The following is a 20,595-nucleotide window of genomic DNA, read 5'->3' as shown; positions in this document are numbered from 1 at the left end:
GTTGAAGGATATACTGAGTAAATAATTTATAAGTATCTAAACTTGGATCTTTGAAAACAAACACACCTGATTTTTGTAATACAAATTTCTTGATTTAATACTGTTTTCTCAAAATTATTGTTGAGATTTTAAACTCTTGCATGCAGTTGGGAAGGAATTGAGCATAATCACTAATGGAAATTCACTTGAAAAAGTACAGTTTTTTTGATGAATTATGTTTTAGTGAACAAATGATATTTTCAGAAAATAGTAGAAAGTAAAATTTATTTCTTTTATATTACTCAAATAAAATATTAATTTTCTCCTTTTTTTTTTTACAATTTTAAATGTATATAGATTAAATTTGTTAGCTGGTCTGATGGGAAGAACTTCAGGACCAAGAACACTTTCAGACATAGCATTTTTCTGGTTGCATCAGTTTAAGATGTCTTTCAAGAAAAGGATGGGTTTTTGTATTTTGAATTTTTCACATTTAATTTTACTGATTTTTATTAGTACACCTGTGAAGTATATAATGTTTGCATTCCTTCTGTGGATTTGGTAAATGTACGTAACACATCTTAATTCCTTTTTTTATCTGTGCCCTCCCCCTTCTCTCCCCGTTCCCCATTCTACCTTCTACCTTTTTTCATTATTCTATGAATACTTTATTAGTTTTTGTTCAAACCTATGTAGATAAGACCTTACACATTTAATAAAGAGCATTCCCCTGTACGAATGGGAAAAAAATTAAGTTTACTTTTTCTAGACTAATATGGCTGTTAACTAACAATTCAGTACAGTAAACTAGGTTGTTTTCTTTTTAAAAATGTACATATGTTTTAATTTTTAGGCACTTAGTCAAGCACTTTTGGAACTCCGTGCAGAAATGACAGCAGCAGCAGAAGAACACATTATTTCTGTAACTTCTCAGAAAGAGGCAAATCTCAATGTTCAACAGATTGTTGATAGACAAACTAGAGAGCTAAAGGTGACTATCAATGCTTACATTACTATAACAAAATTCCCAGAAGTTCCTATTGGAAGATATATGTATGTGTGTGTGTGTGTGTGTGTGTGTGTGTGTGTGTAGTGTGTGTATATATATATATATATATATATAATTTTTATATATAATAATTTTGACCCTGAGTAAGGAATTTATAATGAATTACGGGTGAATAGATGTGCATGCACATGCATGCACTTTTGAACAATACAACTTTATGATACTCACTGATTATCAGGAGGATTGGGAAAGGATTTAGAGCAGTTTAATGTTCATAGAAAAATTGAGAGGGGAATATAGAGATTTCTCATATAGCACCCCACACACATGCTTAGTTTCTTCCATTATCAGTATCCTCCACCAGGGTGTCATATTTGTTGTAATTAGTGTACTTACAATGAAATCTTATACTTACCCAAAGTCCAGGTTTACATTAGATTTCACTCTTGGTGGTGTCATACATTCTGTGGGTTTGGACAAATATATAATGACATGGATCTTTGCTACACAGTGTTGTAACATAAAGACTGTTTGCATGGCTCCAAAACCCTCTTTGTTCTCCTATTAATTCCCCTCAACTTCCACCACCCTTGGGAACCACTGATACTTTTACTTTCTCTACAACTTTGCCTTTTCCAAAATGGGTTATAGGTGAAGTCATACAATATGTAACCCTTTTAGATTGATTTTCATTTAATAATACATTTCTTTTTTTAGCCCTGAATATATTCCATTGTCTAAATGTATCACATTTTATATATCTGCTTACTTTCTGGGGACATCTTAGTTGTGTCTCAGTTTTGGTTATTGTGAATTAAGCAACTTTTACATCTAAATTGATAAGTGAAATATGTAGATTTATTTCTTTTGCTTTATTTAATTATATTAGTAGGACTAGACCTTTGTTAATATATTTTTTAATACTAAAATATCATCTTGTCTGAATTCTTCCATTCTTCAAGTCTTTCATCTCAGATCCTTTTCTGACTTCTCTAAGATTGTTTTGCTTTAACAAACTAATAATAATAGTAATTTATTAGTATTAGTAGTAGTACTTGGCCTATAGTAATCTATTTGAGTAAATAGTTATAGGCCAAATAGTGTTATGTTTCCATCACTATCATTATATAAGATAGCTAAAAATGTCTTGCTGGTGGCTTTTATATGTACTGTATAATATTGCACATTTTCCTTTCATGTCTTGTCTTGTCTTTACAAAGTACATTAGAATTATTTCAAGTCACATATTTTGTTTTATCCTGCTCATGGTTCATAGTTTTTAAACCATTACCAGGCACACTGATAGGTACTTATTTCTTCCATTCAAGTGCAATGAACCACTTGTTTAATTCACAAAATCTTGTTCCTTTATGTTGTTGAAGATTAATTTGTTTTAGAGTATTTTGTTTTTCTCAAAGCGGTTGGTTTATTTGACATAAATATGGGAAAATATATATATAGTTTGTGGGGTTTTTTAATCTTGTGCACTGGTCTTATATTTTATTTTTCTTTTTAAGAAGCATTAATGGTATTTTTGTTTTGTGTTGTTTTTATCATTGATGATGAAGATTCATGAATAAGCTCTTTCTCTCTCATTAGTCACAAATTGAAGATTTAAATCAAAATCTTTTAAAATTGAGAGAAGCTCTTAAAACAAGTAAAAACAGGGAAAGCTCACTAACTGATAATTTGAATGATTTAAATAATGAACTGCAAAGAAAACAAAAAGCCTACAATAAAGTACTTAGAGAGAAAGATGGAATTGATCAAGAGAATGATGAACTCAAAAGGCAAATTAAAAGACTAACTAGTGGGTTACAGGTAATTTTACATTTAATTTCGATAGTCTTTGTAATATGTAAGTAATACTTTATTCTACTTCTTAATTTTATCTACAGTATTTGCTAAAACTGGCTTTCAGATTATTTTGACAAACATAACTAATTCCTTTTACTGATTTGTATATACAGCTGTAGTGTAGTATATCCTATAGAATACAGGAACAACTACCCTGTTATACCTACATATTATAGAAAGTATGATTAGTGATGGGCTCAAAAATTTCTGTAATTGGAATATCTGGTGTACTTTTTTTGACATTTATTTGTAGAATGTAAACTTCCATCTTATTTTTTCAGAGCAAACCTCTAATAGATAATAAACAAAGTTTAATTGAGGAACTTCAAAAGAAAGTTAAAAAACTAGAAAGCCAACTGGAAAGAAAAGTGGATGATGTAGAAGTAAAACCTATGAAAGAAAAGGTACGTAATAAAGCATATTGAGCAATATGCATAAAATAGTGACAGATTAAGTTAAAAATGTAGTTGATAAATAGATAATATCCTGTAGTAATTTGAGGGCCTAAAAACACACTAAAGGAAGTACTGGCTAAGCAGAGAAATCTTAAAGTTTTGGTCCTTTACTGGAAGTCCCATTTGACCCTGCTATTCCACTGCTGGGAATCTTCCCCAAAGAATTAAAAGAATCACACCACAGTGATATATGTGCACCCATGTTCATAGCAACACAGTTTGTGATAGCTAAAACTTGGAAACAGCCCAAATGCCCATCAACTGGTTACTGGATAAAGAAAATGTGACTTTTTATAAAATGGAGTACTACTCAGCCATAAAAAATGAGAAATTAGAGACATTTATAGCTAAATGGATGCACATTGAGACGATACTCTTAAGTGAAATAAATAGGACACACATGTATAAATACCGAATAGTTTCTCTAGTGTGAGAAACTGAAAGTGTAAATAAGGACTAAAATGTATAATAGGTAATGTGAAATAGGAAGAAAAGGGGCAAAGGGAAAGGAAGTGGGAGAGCCAGGGGAAAGGAAAGAAGAGTATGTAATTAATATGAGAAAATGAAAAAATAGGAACAAAATTTTTGTAAATGGGAATGGAGGGGTTGAAGGGAGGGCTGGGCAAGGGTGAAAAATGAGAACCAAGAAAGATTATGTAAAGGTGCAAATTTCCAATGATGAATGTCATTATCTTGTATACCTAAAATGTACCAATGATTAGAATGAATAATCGATAATGTGAAATAGGAAGAAAAGGTCCAAAGGGGTAGGGGTAGTGGGAGGGGCAGGGGAAAGGAAAGAAGGGAAAGGAAAAATGCTGAGAAATGGAAAAAATGGAAATAAAGTCTTTGTAAATAGGGAAGGGTGGAGGGGGTGAAGGGAGGGCTAGGAATGGGGGAAAAATAAGAACCAAGATGCATTATGTAAAGGTACAAGTTCCCAATGAGAAATGTAATTGTGTTGTATACCTACAATGTACCAATAAAAGAATTTTTTAAAAAAAGTTTTTGTCCTTTAGTAACTCACAGTCTACTTAAGGAAGCACCATTAATGTATCTCTTACTTGGAAATTACTGCATCATCTACATGTCATCTTCCTAAGTATAGTACTTCCAGGGACTCTTCCCATTTTACATATCCAGCTATATATTTTTTCCCCGAATAATCATTTATGTATATTGGTGCTTTTGTCCTTTTGGACAAAGGTAAACACTTGACGATGCCCACTTTGAACCAAATGTATTTTTTTTTTTTTTGTCTTTCAGTAGACTGGGCTATTATTTTAGGTAAACAAAGTGATAATGGAATATATTTGGTACTTTCGTAACACTCAATAACCAATCCACTCACCAGTTTATTCTGTAATATGAGATAAGTTGCTTAAATCTTTCTCATAGGTTTACTGGTAAACCAGTTTGTAATAAAAATAAGTGATAGGAATAATCAACCCAAAGAAAAACTAAAGTTAACTGAAATGCTTATAATTCAATTTATTACGAATAATAAGCTGGAGATATCTTATTAGTATATTGAAAATACCAAAAGTTGCCTGAGAAATTTTAGTGTTTGTTGTCATTTTTGTCCTAAAAAAATTCACTGTGGTGATACCATAATTAGGAAAATTTTGTATTATAAAATTTACCCAGGGGGCCAGGGATTTAGCTCAGTGGTTCTGCTGCATGCCTCGCAAGCGCAAGGTCCTGAGTTTGACCCCCGGTACCAAAAAAAAAAATTTGCCCAGAAAATGCTCAGTATCTATTAAACAATTTCAATAATAGAGTAGTACACTCCAAAAAATACTTTCCCTATGAAATTTCATAACATCTGTGTCACTTTGATGAAAATGATTGCATCTGTAACCATAAAGCTACAACATGCTTTCTGTCCATAGCTCTGTCGGTATATTAGGCAGCTTTCCCGTGACTGGGACAAAATACCTGACACACACAACTTAAAGGTTCATGTGACTCATGGTTTCAGAACAGTCAGTTAATGATCTCTGGCTCTGAGGCAGAAATGCCTTGGAGGAAGGACCTGGTGGAGGAAAGCTGCTCAACCCAAGGTAGCCCAGAAGTAGAGAGTGAGGCAGGACCAGGGAGAGACATACACCATCCAAAAGCACACCTCCAGTGAGGTGTGCTCCTCCAACAGCCACACAATTCCTAACAGCGCATTAAACCTTTGAACTTATAAATGAATCAGTCCACCAATGAATATAGTGGCCCACAATAGTCACCTTTTGCAAGCCTACCACTAAACACTTTAGACTTTGTGGGAACTTTTTCATTTGTTTATTTTTGTGGTCCTGGAGATTGAACCCAGAGCCTTCTCACTGAACTACATAACTACCCTATTTTTAATTATTTTGAGACAGGGTCTTGATAAGTCACCAAGTTGACCAAACTGGACTTGAACTTGTAATTTCCTGCCTGAATTATATAGGCTTTCTTTGGCTTCTTTATCAAAATTATAACAAGCTATGATCACTGTGATTACTGGCTAATTTTCCTATCACTATGATAACCCTAATTCCTTTCTTTTTTTAAAAGCACTTATAACCAGTTCACTTGATGCCTAATATTTTGTTTCTCATTTTACTATCTATACTTACTCTTTGCTCTTTTCCCTACCTAGTCAACCACCATAAACTCTATTGTAATATTCATGAACATACAATTTTCATCAGGTTTATTCATTGCTTCTAATCCTAGTGCCTGCAATAGTATCTGGCATGTGGTTAGCACTAAATACTGTAAATATATTTTGAATGGGTGAAGTAAAGTGTATCAAACACTTGATGAGTTGTGATGATAAAGTGTCATGGTCCAACAAAATTAGGTCAGTTGTTTATATATCAAATTATTTGTTAGCTTACTGTAGTCATGATCATCTATATTAGAATCTTCATTTTAAGACTCTGTAAGGGTGCTAAGATTAGTTCACCCAGAATTTTATCTGTCAGGTGATAAAATAAAACCTATTCAGACTGAAGGTCATTTTTGCTAGATTGGTATTCCTAAAGATTCAAAGTTGCATAGCAAAATGAGTCTTTACGTATTGTCTTAGAAGTATTTGTTTACTATTTTTCTAGGTAGAAATTGATAAATCTTAAAATTAAAAGTAATACTAGTAATTTTCTAACTTATTTGTTATTGCTTACAGAATGCTAAAGAAGGATTAATTAGGTGGGAAGAAGGTAAAAAATGGCAAAACAAAATAGAGGGAATTCGAAACAAGTTAAAAGAGAAAGAAGGAGAAGTTTATACTCTAACAAAGCAGTTGACTACCTTGAAGGATCTTTTTGCCAAGTAAGTTTAAATTGTATTGTAAAACATGATATATAAAATCTATTGACCTGGAAGTTATAATCTTATTGTAATTGATAATGTGAAGATTTTTCTAGTTTTAAGTATTTATCATTATGACTCACTTTTTACTTTTCTTAAAATGTGCTTCAAACACATTCTAACAATTACAAGTAGAATTTTCTATGGTTTTGAAGTTAATTCATACCAAATACAGAATGGTACAATTGGTGTATGTTGTTCTAATAATGAGTAAGCTGCAACCTAATAAATAGAACAAGCCAAACAGTAAGTGGCATATTTTCATGATTTTATACTACATTCCACAGAGCTGATAAAGAGAAACATACTTTGCAGAGGAAACTAAAAACTGGTATGACTGTTGATCAGGTTATTGGAATGAGAGCTTTGGAGTCAGAGAAAGAGTTGGAAGAATTAAAAAAGAGAAATCTTGACTTAGAAAATGACATACTGTGTATGAGGTAAGCTATCACATAGAAATATAGCACCTATTTTGGTTGAAAACCTGTTGAACCCATAGATAGGGAAATAATAAATGTGTATTGTTTCCAGTTTGGGTGTGTTGATTGTCTTTTCTCACTTGAGAGTAATTTTGGATTGTATCCTTGACCTTGAAATATTATGTTGTGAGCCTTTGAGTCTTTTTAAATTCTATGGAAAACGTATTTTTGTTTCAGCATGTAATCCATCTGGTTAGGTCCAGGCTGCAGGTTCCCGCCTCCTTTCTGTGGGCTCTGATTCTAACATCAGTTCTCTCTTCAAATCTTCCACAGTGGTGTTCATTTCTGTCCTGCCTGTGCACCTCTCAGTTGACCAGATGTCTAATAATATATATATAGACTGTGTCTTATTCAGTTCCCAGAATCTTCTACATTCTGATTAGGACCAGAACCATACAAATGCAGCTCAAGAGTGACCTCAGAAGTTCACAGATAACTTTAATGGGTCTTTTTCTTGAGCTCCTTCGACTCTGTTATCTTGATATTCCTTTTTCCCTATAGCTCCCCATTAGGGGACTTTGGACAGAAATATGGGGCTTTATTTACACCTTTCATCCTGTGTACTTCAGCAGGTGCACATATCTGTAGCCAAGTGTGTTAATTTTTTGTCACTCTGACAAAATCCTTGAGAAAATAAACTTAAGGAAAGATTTATTTTGGCCCATGGTTTCATAGGTTTCAGTCCATGATTACTTAGTTGCTGGAACATCATGGTAGCCAGAGCATATGGCACAGGAGGAAGCTCACTTCATGGTGGCCAGGAAGCAGAGAGAGGGATGATGGGGCCAGGGTCTCAGACACCAAGCTCGGGACCAAACCTTCAACATAGGAGGTTTGGGAGGACATTCTAGATCCACACTATAATTCCAGGCAGCAATGGGAAAAAAGAAAGATGTAGGAAAAAAAAACTATTGTCCCATCCCATTGGTATTACAGTTGTATCAACTGGAGAAGATTTCCCTCATAATTTTTAAATAGAAAAATGTGTGATAAATTTATGAAAGATATGTAGCCTATCTAAATATTACAGGCAGATACCAGACCTTGACAATGAGTATTCACATGATTACAGATCATTTGACACACTTGGGTGAGAAAATAACAAACTATGTATAACCTAAGTTAATCTTGGAAGAAGTAACTAAAACCGAAAATTGTAAATAGTTTTAGTTTTTAGGATATGATTCTATTTTATTTTGTATGACTATGAGTATATCAGAAAACATAGTTTCAAAAGAAATTACAAAGAAAAACAAATCTCAAAAGCTTCCTGAAAGAAATGGTATGGTGGCTGTGATAGGGTGAGTGGTAGTTCTACATACAGTGGCGTAAACACACTCAACTGTATCTCACAAATCTAAGGTGCAACTGTTTGAGAACTTTGAAAATTAAGTAGTGTAAGGCAGATTTGGGTAGAATACTAGAATTTAAGTATCAGCCAACCAGCAGTGAATTTACCTTTTCTTTACTTCTGTTATTATCTGGGCTGAACATATTATTTGAAACCTGGAAGTCTTGTAATTCAAGTAAGGAGAGAGGGAACTTCTAAGACTCAGAGTATGAAGATACCTCGTTATGTTTTCTTTTCTGGGTTGTCTCATGCCCCAGCCTTCAAACAATGCTATGATTTTGGAGTCAGAGGCTAGGTTTCATCTTCAGCACCTTTAAAAAAATAGTGGTCTTATGAGCTTCTAACCCACAAATCTCTTTCTGTCTAAGTTACTAGTTCTTGTTTTTTGTTTTTTTGTTTTGTTTTATTTTTATTTGTTTGTCCTTCAGAATCTCCCTTGATAGGGTAGAAAAAAATGATCAAAGATTTCTATGTCTTGACATCTGTTTAAAGTTACAGCTTGGTCCAAAAATAAGTTTCCCCTTTCTGTTTTTTCTTAAATTTAAACATAGATTCAAAACAAAACTAATTTTTAATAGCCTCCATATCTTCATGAGAATTGATCATTTTACTTTTGAAAACTTCAACTTTTTTACTTTCAATGCTTTAAAAAATTCTTTTTTCCTTTTTTTTCCTAATGTGAATCTACAAGGTTTGAAGTAATTGGAGAAGACTTTATAGCAGATACTTAACCTCTCCAAATTTAAGAAATTTGATATCTGAATTTTGTGAATCAGATACAGAAATGAAAATTAAGTATATATGGATGTAGGACATAGGGCATATCCCAGTAGAGATGTAGAAGAAAATGAATGTTCCATGAATGGTTAAAAGTAGATTTATCACCCTATATAAAAAAGTCTTCTGGACATTTAGGTTTGATAGATATACTTGAGCAAGATTATGGAGAGCTTTGAAGGCCATGGAGGTAAGTTTAAACTTTTGTTATTTATATGTAGATTTTAGAAGTTTTGAAAAATATTAACTGTTCATAAACACATTGCATTTTTCATTGCTTTCTTATATTTTAATATAGTAAACAGGAAAAAGTTGAGATTTGTATGGTAAAGAATCTGTGGTTGTTCATAGGAATCATCAGGCTCTTCCTCGAGATTCTGTTGTAGAAGATTTACGTTTACAAAATAGATACCTTCAAGAAAAACTTAATGCTTTAGAAAAGGAATTTTCAAAGGATGAATATTCTAGGCGTCCAGTAAGTGTACATCTTTTCCCCCTATTTTATATGCATAAAAGTGAAATAAATTGGTTCCTTTATCTGGCCAAAACATTAAAATCTTTTCATTAACATTGACATAGCAAATTTGACTTTTTTTTGTACTACGTAATGTTGGGTAGTAACTTCTTTAATCTTAACATAATAAAACTTTCTTAAAGTTTGCATAAAACTTCATTACAAGTGATATCTAGAAATTATAATAATTATTACACATTTTGCTGTGATAATAATAGAGGGGGAAATGTGTTGCCACACTATTTTTATTGATATGTGTGATATGTCTCTAGTTAATAAAGACTCATTAATGATTAACATAGAATTATTTGGCTCTTGTTTTAAGTACTTGCTATAGATAAATATTTCAGATACGGATATATTTTTCCTTTTTACACTTCTTTTTTTTCTACATCAGCAGAATCTGTTGTGCTTGCTTCCTTTGTTATTAGTATTAAAATATATAAAAAACATAATATTTTCCATAAAAAGGACACTTTATTCAGGAACCAAAAAATAAATTCCAAAACCAAATACTCCAAATAGAAAATAGGAAGAAAATAGATGCCAGTGACAATTACATCATTGTAGTATTTTGTGGTATTACAATAAGCAAAAGTACAAAGCAGAGGATATAGATCCTACTAAATTCAGTGAAGCTGAAGCAAGATTAAACAATAAACCAAATTCATTTAGATCAACCTATGGTAATATTGCAGATATTAACTCCAATTTTGAAAATGCATCAAACCCTAAAGTTGAGTACGTTAATCAAGAATGTTGTGAAAATTATAAACAGGAATGTGAAAGTGAAGAGAATAAGATAGGTAAGAACAAAAAAGGGAAGGGGCACATAGCTTGAAGGTGTGAATCACAACTGTATGGATCCCAGACTGCTGTGGAAAATCATGATTATGCCACAGTTGCCTGTGCAGCCTCAGTGCTGAGGAGGAGGCGCAGACAAATTATGAATCTGGGGTATCAGTCCAGCCAAAAAATAAAATGTCCTTGGTTTGGATACACAGCAGTTATTTATTTCTTTGTTAGCTGGGATTTCTTATAGCAAGTAAGACATATATATAATATACCAAAATATATAGGATATTTAGAAATTATAAACTATTAATAGACTTCTTTTTAAAGCTCTAATTTTTAATTAATTATTGCCAAAATTGGTAGTGATGCATTTCCTCATTCAGTTTAGAACTCATTTTTTTTTTACCGTTGGTGTACACTTTATAAACCATCATATTAGATAATGAAATAGCAAAAATAATCCATGTTAAAGATGTTTATTTTTTCTTAGAAATTTCTAATTGAACCTGTTGTATTTAGTTGCTATTTTATATATAGCAAGTTTGTTTGGTGGTCCTTATACCATGTATTGTAACAAGTCCTTTTTTAATAATGAGAAAGAGAGCTTTATTATTATTATTATTTTGCCATCTATGTTGTTTTAGGCTCTGTGCCTAAGTGTATTTCTCACAATACTTTGCAAAATGTTTTTTCTATTATAAGTACATCTCTAATGATGGTGAGACTTAGAATTAGCATTTAAATCCACGTCTAGCAGGTCTGAACATCAGATACATACTACTTTGAGTGCATTTATACTGAGGTGTAGAGTAAGACAAGTTTGTTTCCAGTTCAAATCAAATTGCAGTTTTTCTTTATCTTGTCCACCTCAGATACTCCATTCACATAAGTCATCCAGATAGCATCTGAAATTATACATCTGTATTTTAAGAGAAAATTGATGAAAGTGATTTATTTATTATTTCTTTATCCAAGTTCACAATGCTTTTTTTTGTTGTTTACTTCATAATTAATAAGAGAACTTGGGGCTTCCAGTATGTGTTATCTCCGATTCCTATGCCCTAAAAATTTAATTTCAAGAAATTTGGGCTTTTTAATGGGATTACACTCCAGTAAAACACTTTGGAATTCCTATGAAGTTAATTATATAGGAATTCTGTTTATGTTTATAGAATGTTAGAATTTATTTTACAGATTTTGGACAGTCTGAACTACAAATACTTTCATTTTCTGAGAATAGAAGGAAAAATTGATACACATTCATTCACTTATATAATAATTACATTCATATTTTGGTGAGAAGTGTTAAAGTATATCCTCATGTAAAATCTCAGAATAACTATCTTCTCTGATACTTCTTATATTTTCAAATTGATCAGTCAGTGGTACTCATAGAGGATTATCATTCATTAAATCAAATAGCTACCACAGATAGAAGAGAAAAGCTTAGAGACAGAAAATTAAAGATTTCCATGTCTGGAGAGGTCTTAAAAGTTATCCTGTCTAGTTTCTTCACTTACTACATGCAAAATCTGACAGCCTTGTAAGTGGTAAGATGTTCTCGCATAAACTAGCAGTGGGAAGATCAGAATTCATTAAGTGGGAATGTATTACTGTGGGTTATGAACATCAACAAAAGTGTCGTTTTCTTGCCTCTACATATACGTACTCATTCTTTAGACAAAAAATCAGGTGGAAACATGCACTCTTTCTGCCAGCTTCATATGCATTCTCAAAATCAAATGTCTCCCTACAATGTCTTTACTTTTCTAAGGCCTATTTTGTGATTTATTTGCTTTTACCACATCTTACCTAAGAAAATATGTATTTCTGGCTGAGCATTTAGCTCAGTGGTTCCATTGCCTGCCTTGCAACTGCAAGGTCCTGAGTTCGAACCCCAGTACCAAAAAAAAAGAGAAAATATGTCTGTCTTTACTTTAAAAAACAATATAAAATAGTGTGAATTCTTATAGTTAAAAAATATTTCAGAAGTGTGTATCATAGGTATATTATTTATATAATATTTTAATAATTATAATGTCTGGTGTTACTGACTTCGTAGCCCATGGAGCCTAGACAGAGAAAAATTGGAAAAAAGAAACTGAATCTATGCTGAGTATTGTCACAAAATTATTTCACATGTGTCATATGAAGTAGGTGGTATTCTGCTCAATCTGGAGAAAAAATACGCACATATTTCTCATTCAAAAAAGTTTTATAGTTCAGAATAAGAAGTAAAAATGAACATAAAAATAAATAAATAAATAAATAAATTTTAGAAAATGAACATAAAGAACCCAAAGTAGATTCATACCAAGAGAAATGCAGTGCAGTGCATTTCAGAGGAGTGGTTACTTTAGTTCAAGAAATGAGGAAATGATTTCTGAAGGAGAAAGGAATGGAGGCACTTGTTTTTGCAATATTTGTTCAGCCTGCAATAACAATACAGTTGGCCCTCCGTATTCAAGTGTTCTGCATGTGAAGATTCAACCAACCAGGGCTCAGAAATATTTGGAAGAAAAAAGCTGTGTCTGTATTGATTATGTATAGACTTCCTTCTTCCTGTCGTCCCCTAAATAATACATTAAAATAATATTTGAATAGCATTTACATTGCATTAGGTACTACAGGTATTCTAGAGATGATTTAAAGTATTTAGAAGAATGTGCATACGTTATATGCAAATATCATAACATTTTACCTAAAGGGCTTGAGCATCTACAAATTTTGCTATCTGTAATGGGGAGGGAGGGGCTGTCCTGGAACCAATACCCTGTGGTTACTGAGGGACAACTGTACTATAGATTCGGTGGCTGAGACACCAAAAATTTCTGGTCTCACAGTTCTGGAGGCTAAGTATCCAAAATCAAGGTGTTGACAGAGTTGGTTTCTTCTGAAGTCTTTCAGTGAAGGATCTGTCCCCAGTCTTGGCTTACAGTGTCCATTTTCTCCATGTCTCTCCACATTATCTTTCTGCCAAGCATGTCTCTGTGTTCAAATTCCCAAACTTTCCCTTTTATAAAGATCCTAATCGTACTGGATTGTGTCTACTTTAGTGACCTTATTTTGACATGAGGTCACATTCTGAGGTACTGGAAATTATAACTTTAACCTATATGATTAGAAAAGTCAAGGAACATAATTCAACCACAAAACAAGATAACTTTTATTTTGAACTAACAAAACCAGCATAGACTAGCTTAATCATTTTGAGAGTATATATGTGAAGGCATTATTATTATGGATGTTTACGTCTTACTTGACTCTGTTTTCTGTTTCAATCAAACTACATTACTTTTCTTACTGATAGTTTTATGTTCTAGCTTATTTAGTTTTCTCTAGAACTCCAATTTTTTTGTATTACTTTGAAAAGAAATTCCTCTTTTGACATAGTATTTTCTTATTCAGTATGTATTTTGTGGCTTTTATTTATTAAACTTTAAAAATACTCCAAATTTCATTTTTCTGAAGACTTCTGGAATAGAGTCAGGTGATCATTATCAAAAAGAACAAGAGCTACAAAGGGCAAACTTGAAGTTGTCATCTGAAAATATTGAACTGAAATTTCAGCTTGAACAAGCAAATAAAGATTTGCCAAGGCTAAGGGTAAGTGTAATAGTCTATATTGTATTAAGATACTGAAGGCCTGAACCTGTCCCCTCCCACATAATTATTATGCTTGCTTATATTAGCTTATAAAATAAATATTCATAAAATACCATAGTAGTGGTATATCGTATATACTTTCTCATATAACAAATATTTGTTGAGGGCCTACTTTATATCCAGCACTTCTAAGTGTTGGGATATAGCAATCAAAATGTATTTATTTGTAAAACTTATGTTCCAGTGGGGAAGACTGACAATAAACAGGTAAACAAGACAATATGTAGTATGTCAGTTGATGTTAAATGCTAAGAAGTGAAACATGATTGGTAAAGAGTAGAGGGAAAAGTACAATTTAAAATAGGGTAGTAAGAGAGGTCTCTTTTAAAAAGGTGAATATGAACAGAGAGCTAGGGGGAGAGGTAAGGAAATGAGACATACAAATACTAGAAAAAGAATTCCAGACAATAAGAATAGCAAGTTTGAATGTCCTGAGGTGGAAGAATACTTGGTTTATTTCATTAACAATTGTCATACTTGAAAATATGAGAGTAATTGTTTCTTTTAGAAATTTTACTTTTTCTGGTGTTCATGTTTTTACTCTTTGGTTTTCTATATGTTTTCCTGTTATAGGAGTCTTTGCCTTAGCTAGTCTTAGTCTTTGTTCGGTTCTCTTTTACTTCATACCACATGAATAAGGATCTACTTGAGTAAAATGAAAAATAGTTAAAAATTAGAGTTCTATTGTATACTAAGGCAATAATGTGGAACTTTTTCTTGAAAGTTGATATACAAAATACGTGTCTTAGTTCATAGTCTTTGTTAGTATAAAGATCCAGTTCAGTTTGCTATACTAGTAAAGAGATTGTTAGTTCACATGAATTGTTTGCCTGTCCTTTTGAATGGGTGTAACTATGTCAGATTGCTATGTATTTTCTTTTATCTGTCAGAATCAAGTAAGAGATTTGAAGGAAATGTGTGAATTTCTTAAGAAAGAAAAAGCAGAGGTTGAACGGAAACTTAGAGGGGTGAGTATGTTGCTTCAAGGGCCAAAGCTAATTGATTTCATGTTAATGAAAAGCAATCATAATGCAAAAACTCCTTCTGGTAATAATTTAAATATATGATGGATTCAGTGAAAATTTTAAGAGTATTATTGGAAAATATCTTGCTGACAGCAACCTGTGTTCCAGATGACACTGCATGTGCATACAAATACTAGAAAAAGAACTCCAGACAGTAGAAATAGCAAATTTAATATCCTGAGGTGGAAGGAAATTTGGTTTAATTTCGTTAACAATTATCACACTTGAAAATATGAGGATAATTGTTTCTTTGGAAATTTTAATTTATTCTGATATTTACATTGTATACTATACATAATTTAATATAAATACAGTTTAATGTCAGCTTAAATATAAAATATGTAAAAAAATAAAGTGTGTGTGTCAGTTTGACCTTTTCTGATTAATAATACTAATTCAACTGTGAAAAAATTAAGCACGTTGATTTACTCAATTATTAAAGCTTTTGATTTGAAATTATAAGCAATTATGCTTATTAACTGGTGACCCATCTCTATAAGTATCTTAATGTTTTTTATTTCAGATATGTCTCCTGCTTATATGAGATAAAAACTGAATTTCCAAACAATGGCTATTCTTGAAGAAAATTATGTATATAATCCTACAGTTAAAATTTAATTATTCATGAGCTCATTAAAGACACAAACCATTTCTTTTGTGATTTTAATTTTATCTAAAGAAAACTCCTGGTATATTTGAGAGAACATTAACTGATTGGACTATTTAGATTTATTCATGTGGATCAGACAGATATCAAAGCTAAACTATTTAAGCCATTGCCTATTTACCACATGATTTTAGGAATATCAGATTTTCTAAGTCTTGGTTTTCATGTATGTAAAGTGAAAATTATAATTCCTATTTAACAAGACACTTTGAAGGATATATTGAGTTAACACAAAATTCGGAATCAGTTCTTAGGAATTATTAATAATGAGTATAATTGTGGGCCTGTTGTTGTTGGTATTTCATATTATATTCTCTAAAATATTTGACTAAAGGAAAATTTGACATGTTCTTTGTAGTCTGGTAGAAGTGGAAAGACAATCCCAGAACTAGAAAAAACCATTGGCTTAATGAAAAAAGTAGTTGAAAAGGTTCAGAGAGAAAATGAACAGTTGAAAAGAGCATCGGGAATACTGACCAGTGAAAAAATGGCTAACATTGAACAGGAAAATGAGAAATTAAAGGTAATTTAAAAAATATTTTAATATTTTAACTTTTACTAACTTTAGATAAACTTAAAATTCAGTATATAAAATGCTTTAATGGATGGTGTACATATTTTATACTAAAAGAAAAAATTTATTGGAGAGGAATATAAGGACATTCATAGAGTGGCTCCACTTAATCGTCCTTGTTTCAAGACCATTGAGTCTCGCTTTGGTGCTGCAGATATTACTTGTGTCTGGTCTTAAACATATACATGCCCAAGATCCCCTCCCTGAGATTGATTTGATTAGGTTGTCCCTAAGAGGGGTGTTGTGTTGGTCATTTTTGACTTTTGTGTTGTAGAGTCATCACCTCATTCTAATGAATAGCCAATGTCAGTAAATTCTGTTTAGATGGCCAGTATTCAAAGGAAGAGTTCAATTCTAATCATGTCAAATAGGGTCACTGAAGCTATTTTGAAGCAAATTTTATGAGTTTGGAAGATGATGTTTCATTTGATTTCCTTTTTTTGATGATTGGTGTTTTTATTTTGGTTTTTTTGTTTGTTTGTTTGTTTGTTTTTTAATTACTAGGCCGAATTAGAAAAACTTAAAGTTCACCTTGGACATCAGTTGAGCATGCAGTATGAGTCTAAGACTAAAGGCACAGAAAAAGTTGTTGCTGAAAATGAAAGGCTTCGTAAAGAACTTAAAAAGGTGTGACTTTCATGACTAATGAAAAACTATTCATTTTTCTTATAATTAAGTAGGACATCTGGGCAAAACTCAACATAGATCCTTAATGACAGTGTCTATGCAAAGTAGATAGTTAGTTAAGGAATTTAGGTATTGTGTTTTTATATTTGTCGTTATATCCTTTCACTATGAGGGATATTAAGAATATGAAAATAAATACATTCAGAGGTGGTATAATGTAGAAGCTGCTCACGCTGAATTAAGGTCCTAGCTCTATTACTTAGTGGTCATGGGAATTAGGACAAGCTACTTCTCTCTATTTCTCAATTCCTTCATATATAAAATTGGGAATAGTACACATATTTATATCACAGAGCTTCTGTGAGGCTTAAACCAGTTAATGTTTACTCATGTGATTTAGAACACACCTTTCCTTTTTATTTAAATGGCAAAATACATTCCTTGCTCCAGACAAGTAGGCATTGTTATTTATAGGGATGTTCCACTGAATAAATTGAAATTAATGTATTATAAACTAATTAGAAGAGAAACTGCATGTATTACAATGCCACCATGATAGTATCTATGCTTAAAAATGAATGTATAATAGTGGAAATTACCTGTCACTTACACATGATTTATGCTTATAGCCAGTTCTTTTAAATTAGGGAGTCAAGTTTATTGCTAAATGGATGCATATTGAGGCAATACTCTTAAGTGAAATAAACAAGACACACATGTGTAAATACCAAATAGTTTCTCTAGTGTGAGAAACTGAAAGTGTAAATAAGGACTAAAAGGTGTAGTAGATAATGTGAAATAGGAAGAAAAGGGGCAGAGGGGAAGGGGAAGTGGGAGGGGTAGGGGAAAGGAAGGAAGGGAATGGAATTAATATGAGAAAATGAAAATATGGAAACAAAATCTTTGTAAATGGGGAGGGATGGAGGGGCTGGAGGGAGGGCAGGGGAAGGGGGAAAAATAAGAACCAAGAGAGTACGTAAAGGTGCATCTCTCCAATGATGAATGTCATTATATTGAAAACCTAAAATGTACTAATAAAAGGATATACAAAAAAAAATAAATTAGGGAATCAAAACACATTATTTATTAAATGTGTACAAAGATACCAACTATCCCATTGTTCTAAAAATATTATGGAGAACAAAATGACAAATTTAAAAGTAATCGCTAGAGTAAATACTTATAAATATATTTCTCTGGCCTCATTTACATGATCTTTCTTAGTAATTATTATCATCAAATTGTGTATGGATTTTTATTGCAGTTTTAATCAGCATTTAGAACTCTATATTTTCTGTTTTCCAACTTGGAATTTTGAATTACATTGCATCTTTGAGAACAGTATTGTTTTGTCATAATATACTAATTAGCTTTTAACGTTAGGAAACCGAAGCTGCAGAGAAACTGCGGATAGCCAAGAATAATTTAGAGATACTAAATGAGAAGATGACAGTTCAACTAGAAGATACTGGTAAAAGATTACAGTTAGCAGAATGTAAAGGTCCCCAGCTTGAAGGTGCTGACAGAAAGAGCTGGAAATCAATCGTTGTTACAAGGTAGGAACAAATGCAATGTTTAAAACTTGTACCAAGCTTAATTAGTTCTGATCCTTACCTCCCTGATTTCAAAGAATATTATTTTTAACAACCTAGTTTGGTTGTTTACTTTAACACAGTGCTAATATTCTGTCCTAGCATTGCCAAAGAGCCTTTTCTTACTGTGTTTCACTAGTTGGGGCGGGGTGGCAGGGCATAGAACAGAGCAGATGGAGTAGGCTCAGGCCTCAGAGCCAGGCGAATGTCGTGAAGCTGCCGTCAGTCATGAGCCTGGCTGATGCTGCCCAGGTTCCCCCAGGTGCTGTTTTTCTCCAGCTGCAGCCTCGGCTTCTTTATTTGTACTTCAGGTATGAGCTGGGAACAAGTGATCTGTCTTGTCACAATCTGTGCTGAGTTGCAGTAGCTTCGGACTTTTAACCTGGGCGCTTTCTCTTCACATATCCCCAGTAGATGAATTCAGCAGTTTTAGTCTAGCCTGTTTTCTTCTCCCATACTGTGAACGTTTCCTGAAAATATATGGGATTTTGCCTGTGAAGCTAATGTTTGTGGTTGTGGGATTTTACAGGTAAATATTCATGTGTCCTTGAATCTCCATGATTCATATCACCATGGTTGGTTTATCATGATGGTGATGTGTTGGCAAAAGGCTCTGGAGTCGTTCTCATTGCTGATTCAGGGTCTTGAGGCAAGTGACCAGTTGGATCCTGCCATTTCCTTTCCCACCAAAGTTGTCCTGTGTAAAGCAGTATTCTTTGCCATGAGCATATCTCCTCCTCTTGTTTCAAAAGGCAGATTCATCTACATCATAACCATCTTCATAAAGTTCTGCATGTCTAGTCTCCTCTCCGACGTCTTTGAGGACTACGTCTGCCCTACCTGCTATTTGGAATGACCTTGATTGGAGGCAAGATGGTATCCACCATCACTACAGTAGGATGGGAGTCTTACTAGCACTGTGAGACTAAAAGGTCACACTGTGGTGGACTGGCCGTATTGTACTAGCCCTCAGCTGAGTCTAAGGAGAAAAGAAAGATTGAGCAGGTGTAGTAGGGGCAGCCTAGACAGCTATATGGTCCTGGAGGAGTCCTTGGTTCCTATGGAGACACTATACCTAGAGGAGTCAGAATCTACCCTTCTCCCCTTTAGCCCTCATTTTTCCCATCTACATCCTGAAAATAATTAAATTATGCCCAAAATTTAGTGTCAGTGTGAAAATAACAAGTATATTAGTATGGAGGGAAAACCAATCAATCCTTTTGTCTTCTCAGATACCAGCAGTGGCTTACAGCTACCAACGCTATCAGGGAATGTTTTGGTTCATCCTTTATTTTCTTCTTCAGTCACATATGTTTTCAGAAAGAATATTGAATTACTTTGAGATGTATTTGCTCAGCAGATATTTACCTAGTACTTGCTACTGTGAGGATCTGTCCTTCATGCTGGGTGTTATGTCAAAAAGGCCTGTCTTGCCTGGGTTCCTTTGGAGAGCTGGGTAACTTCCATGGCTTAGAAAAAACTAATTCTTACTGTGACTTTGACTAAATTTTATATCTTCTATGGCTCAAGATATTTGAATCTGTGGAGATGATGATTCCTCTCCTAAAAAGGTTCTCTGAAGCTACAAAAGAGGTTAATGAGACTTATAAACAGTTGAGAAGAAAGATGAAGATATTAATCATAATTGGAGATGATTTTACAGTTTAGATCATTTATGTTTTGTTAATCTGAGAACTGCCAGTGCAACTGTGCATAGAGAATGCTTTTCTCAAGGAAAAAAAAGTCAAAATAGAAGTTTCTTGACAGAGAAAAAGGTCATTCTGATTCTTTACTTCTAGGTTCCCTGAATCTACTCCCTGCCCTGGGCCAAAAAAAAAAAAAAAATTGCCATAGTCTTAAACTGAGATTATACATTCAGT

At 32.9% G+C, this 20,595-nt stretch overlaps 2 protein-coding genes across 5 annotated transcripts in view; one reads left to right on the top strand and one right to left on the bottom strand.

Moving 5' to 3' along the window:
* The window catches only part of Rlig1 (RNA 5'-phosphate and 3'-OH ligase 1), a 66,217-nt gene that overhangs the window by 24,914 nt on the left and 20,708 nt on the right, over window positions 1-20,595 (bottom strand). The gene's annotated exons all lie outside the window — the stretch shown is intronic.
* Cep290 (centrosomal protein 290) overlaps window positions 1-20,595 on the top strand; it is an 84,260-nt gene that overhangs the window by 55,652 nt on the left and 8,013 nt on the right. For 3 of the 4 annotated variants that reach the window (XR_002390147.2, XM_013066571.3, XM_021246533.2), the window contains 11 exons: window positions 833-970; window positions 2,588-2,809; window positions 3,127-3,249; window positions 6,464-6,609; window positions 6,936-7,088; window positions 9,607-9,730; window positions 14,036-14,170; window positions 15,121-15,198; window positions 16,281-16,445; window positions 17,001-17,123; window positions 18,507-18,679. Coding sequence is in view for 3 of the 4 variants with exons in the window: in XM_013066571.3 (XP_012922025.2) it covers window positions 833-970; window positions 2,588-2,809; window positions 3,127-3,249; window positions 6,464-6,609; window positions 6,936-7,088; window positions 9,607-9,730; window positions 14,036-14,170; window positions 15,121-15,198; window positions 16,281-16,445; window positions 17,001-17,123; window positions 18,507-18,679 (1,580 nt within the window). In the remaining variant the exon portion in view is untranslated. The remainder of the gene's footprint in view (window positions 1-832; window positions 971-2,587; window positions 2,810-3,126; window positions 3,250-6,463; window positions 6,610-6,935; window positions 7,089-9,606; window positions 9,731-14,035; window positions 14,171-15,120; window positions 15,199-16,280; window positions 16,446-17,000; window positions 17,124-18,506; window positions 18,680-20,595) is intronic. The other variant, XM_087192573.1, reaches the window with a different exon arrangement.

The sequence above is a fragment of the Heterocephalus glaber genome, unplaced genomic scaffold (assembly GCF_053883595.1).
Source record: "Heterocephalus glaber isolate CG9 unplaced genomic scaffold, H.glaber_assembly_v1.0 deba00001572, whole genome shotgun sequence".
Classification (NCBI taxonomy): Eukaryota; Metazoa; Chordata; class Mammalia; order Rodentia; family Bathyergidae; genus Heterocephalus; species Heterocephalus glaber.
Note: the sequence above shows the minus strand (reverse complement) of the source record. Positions and strands in the feature narration are given on the sequence as shown.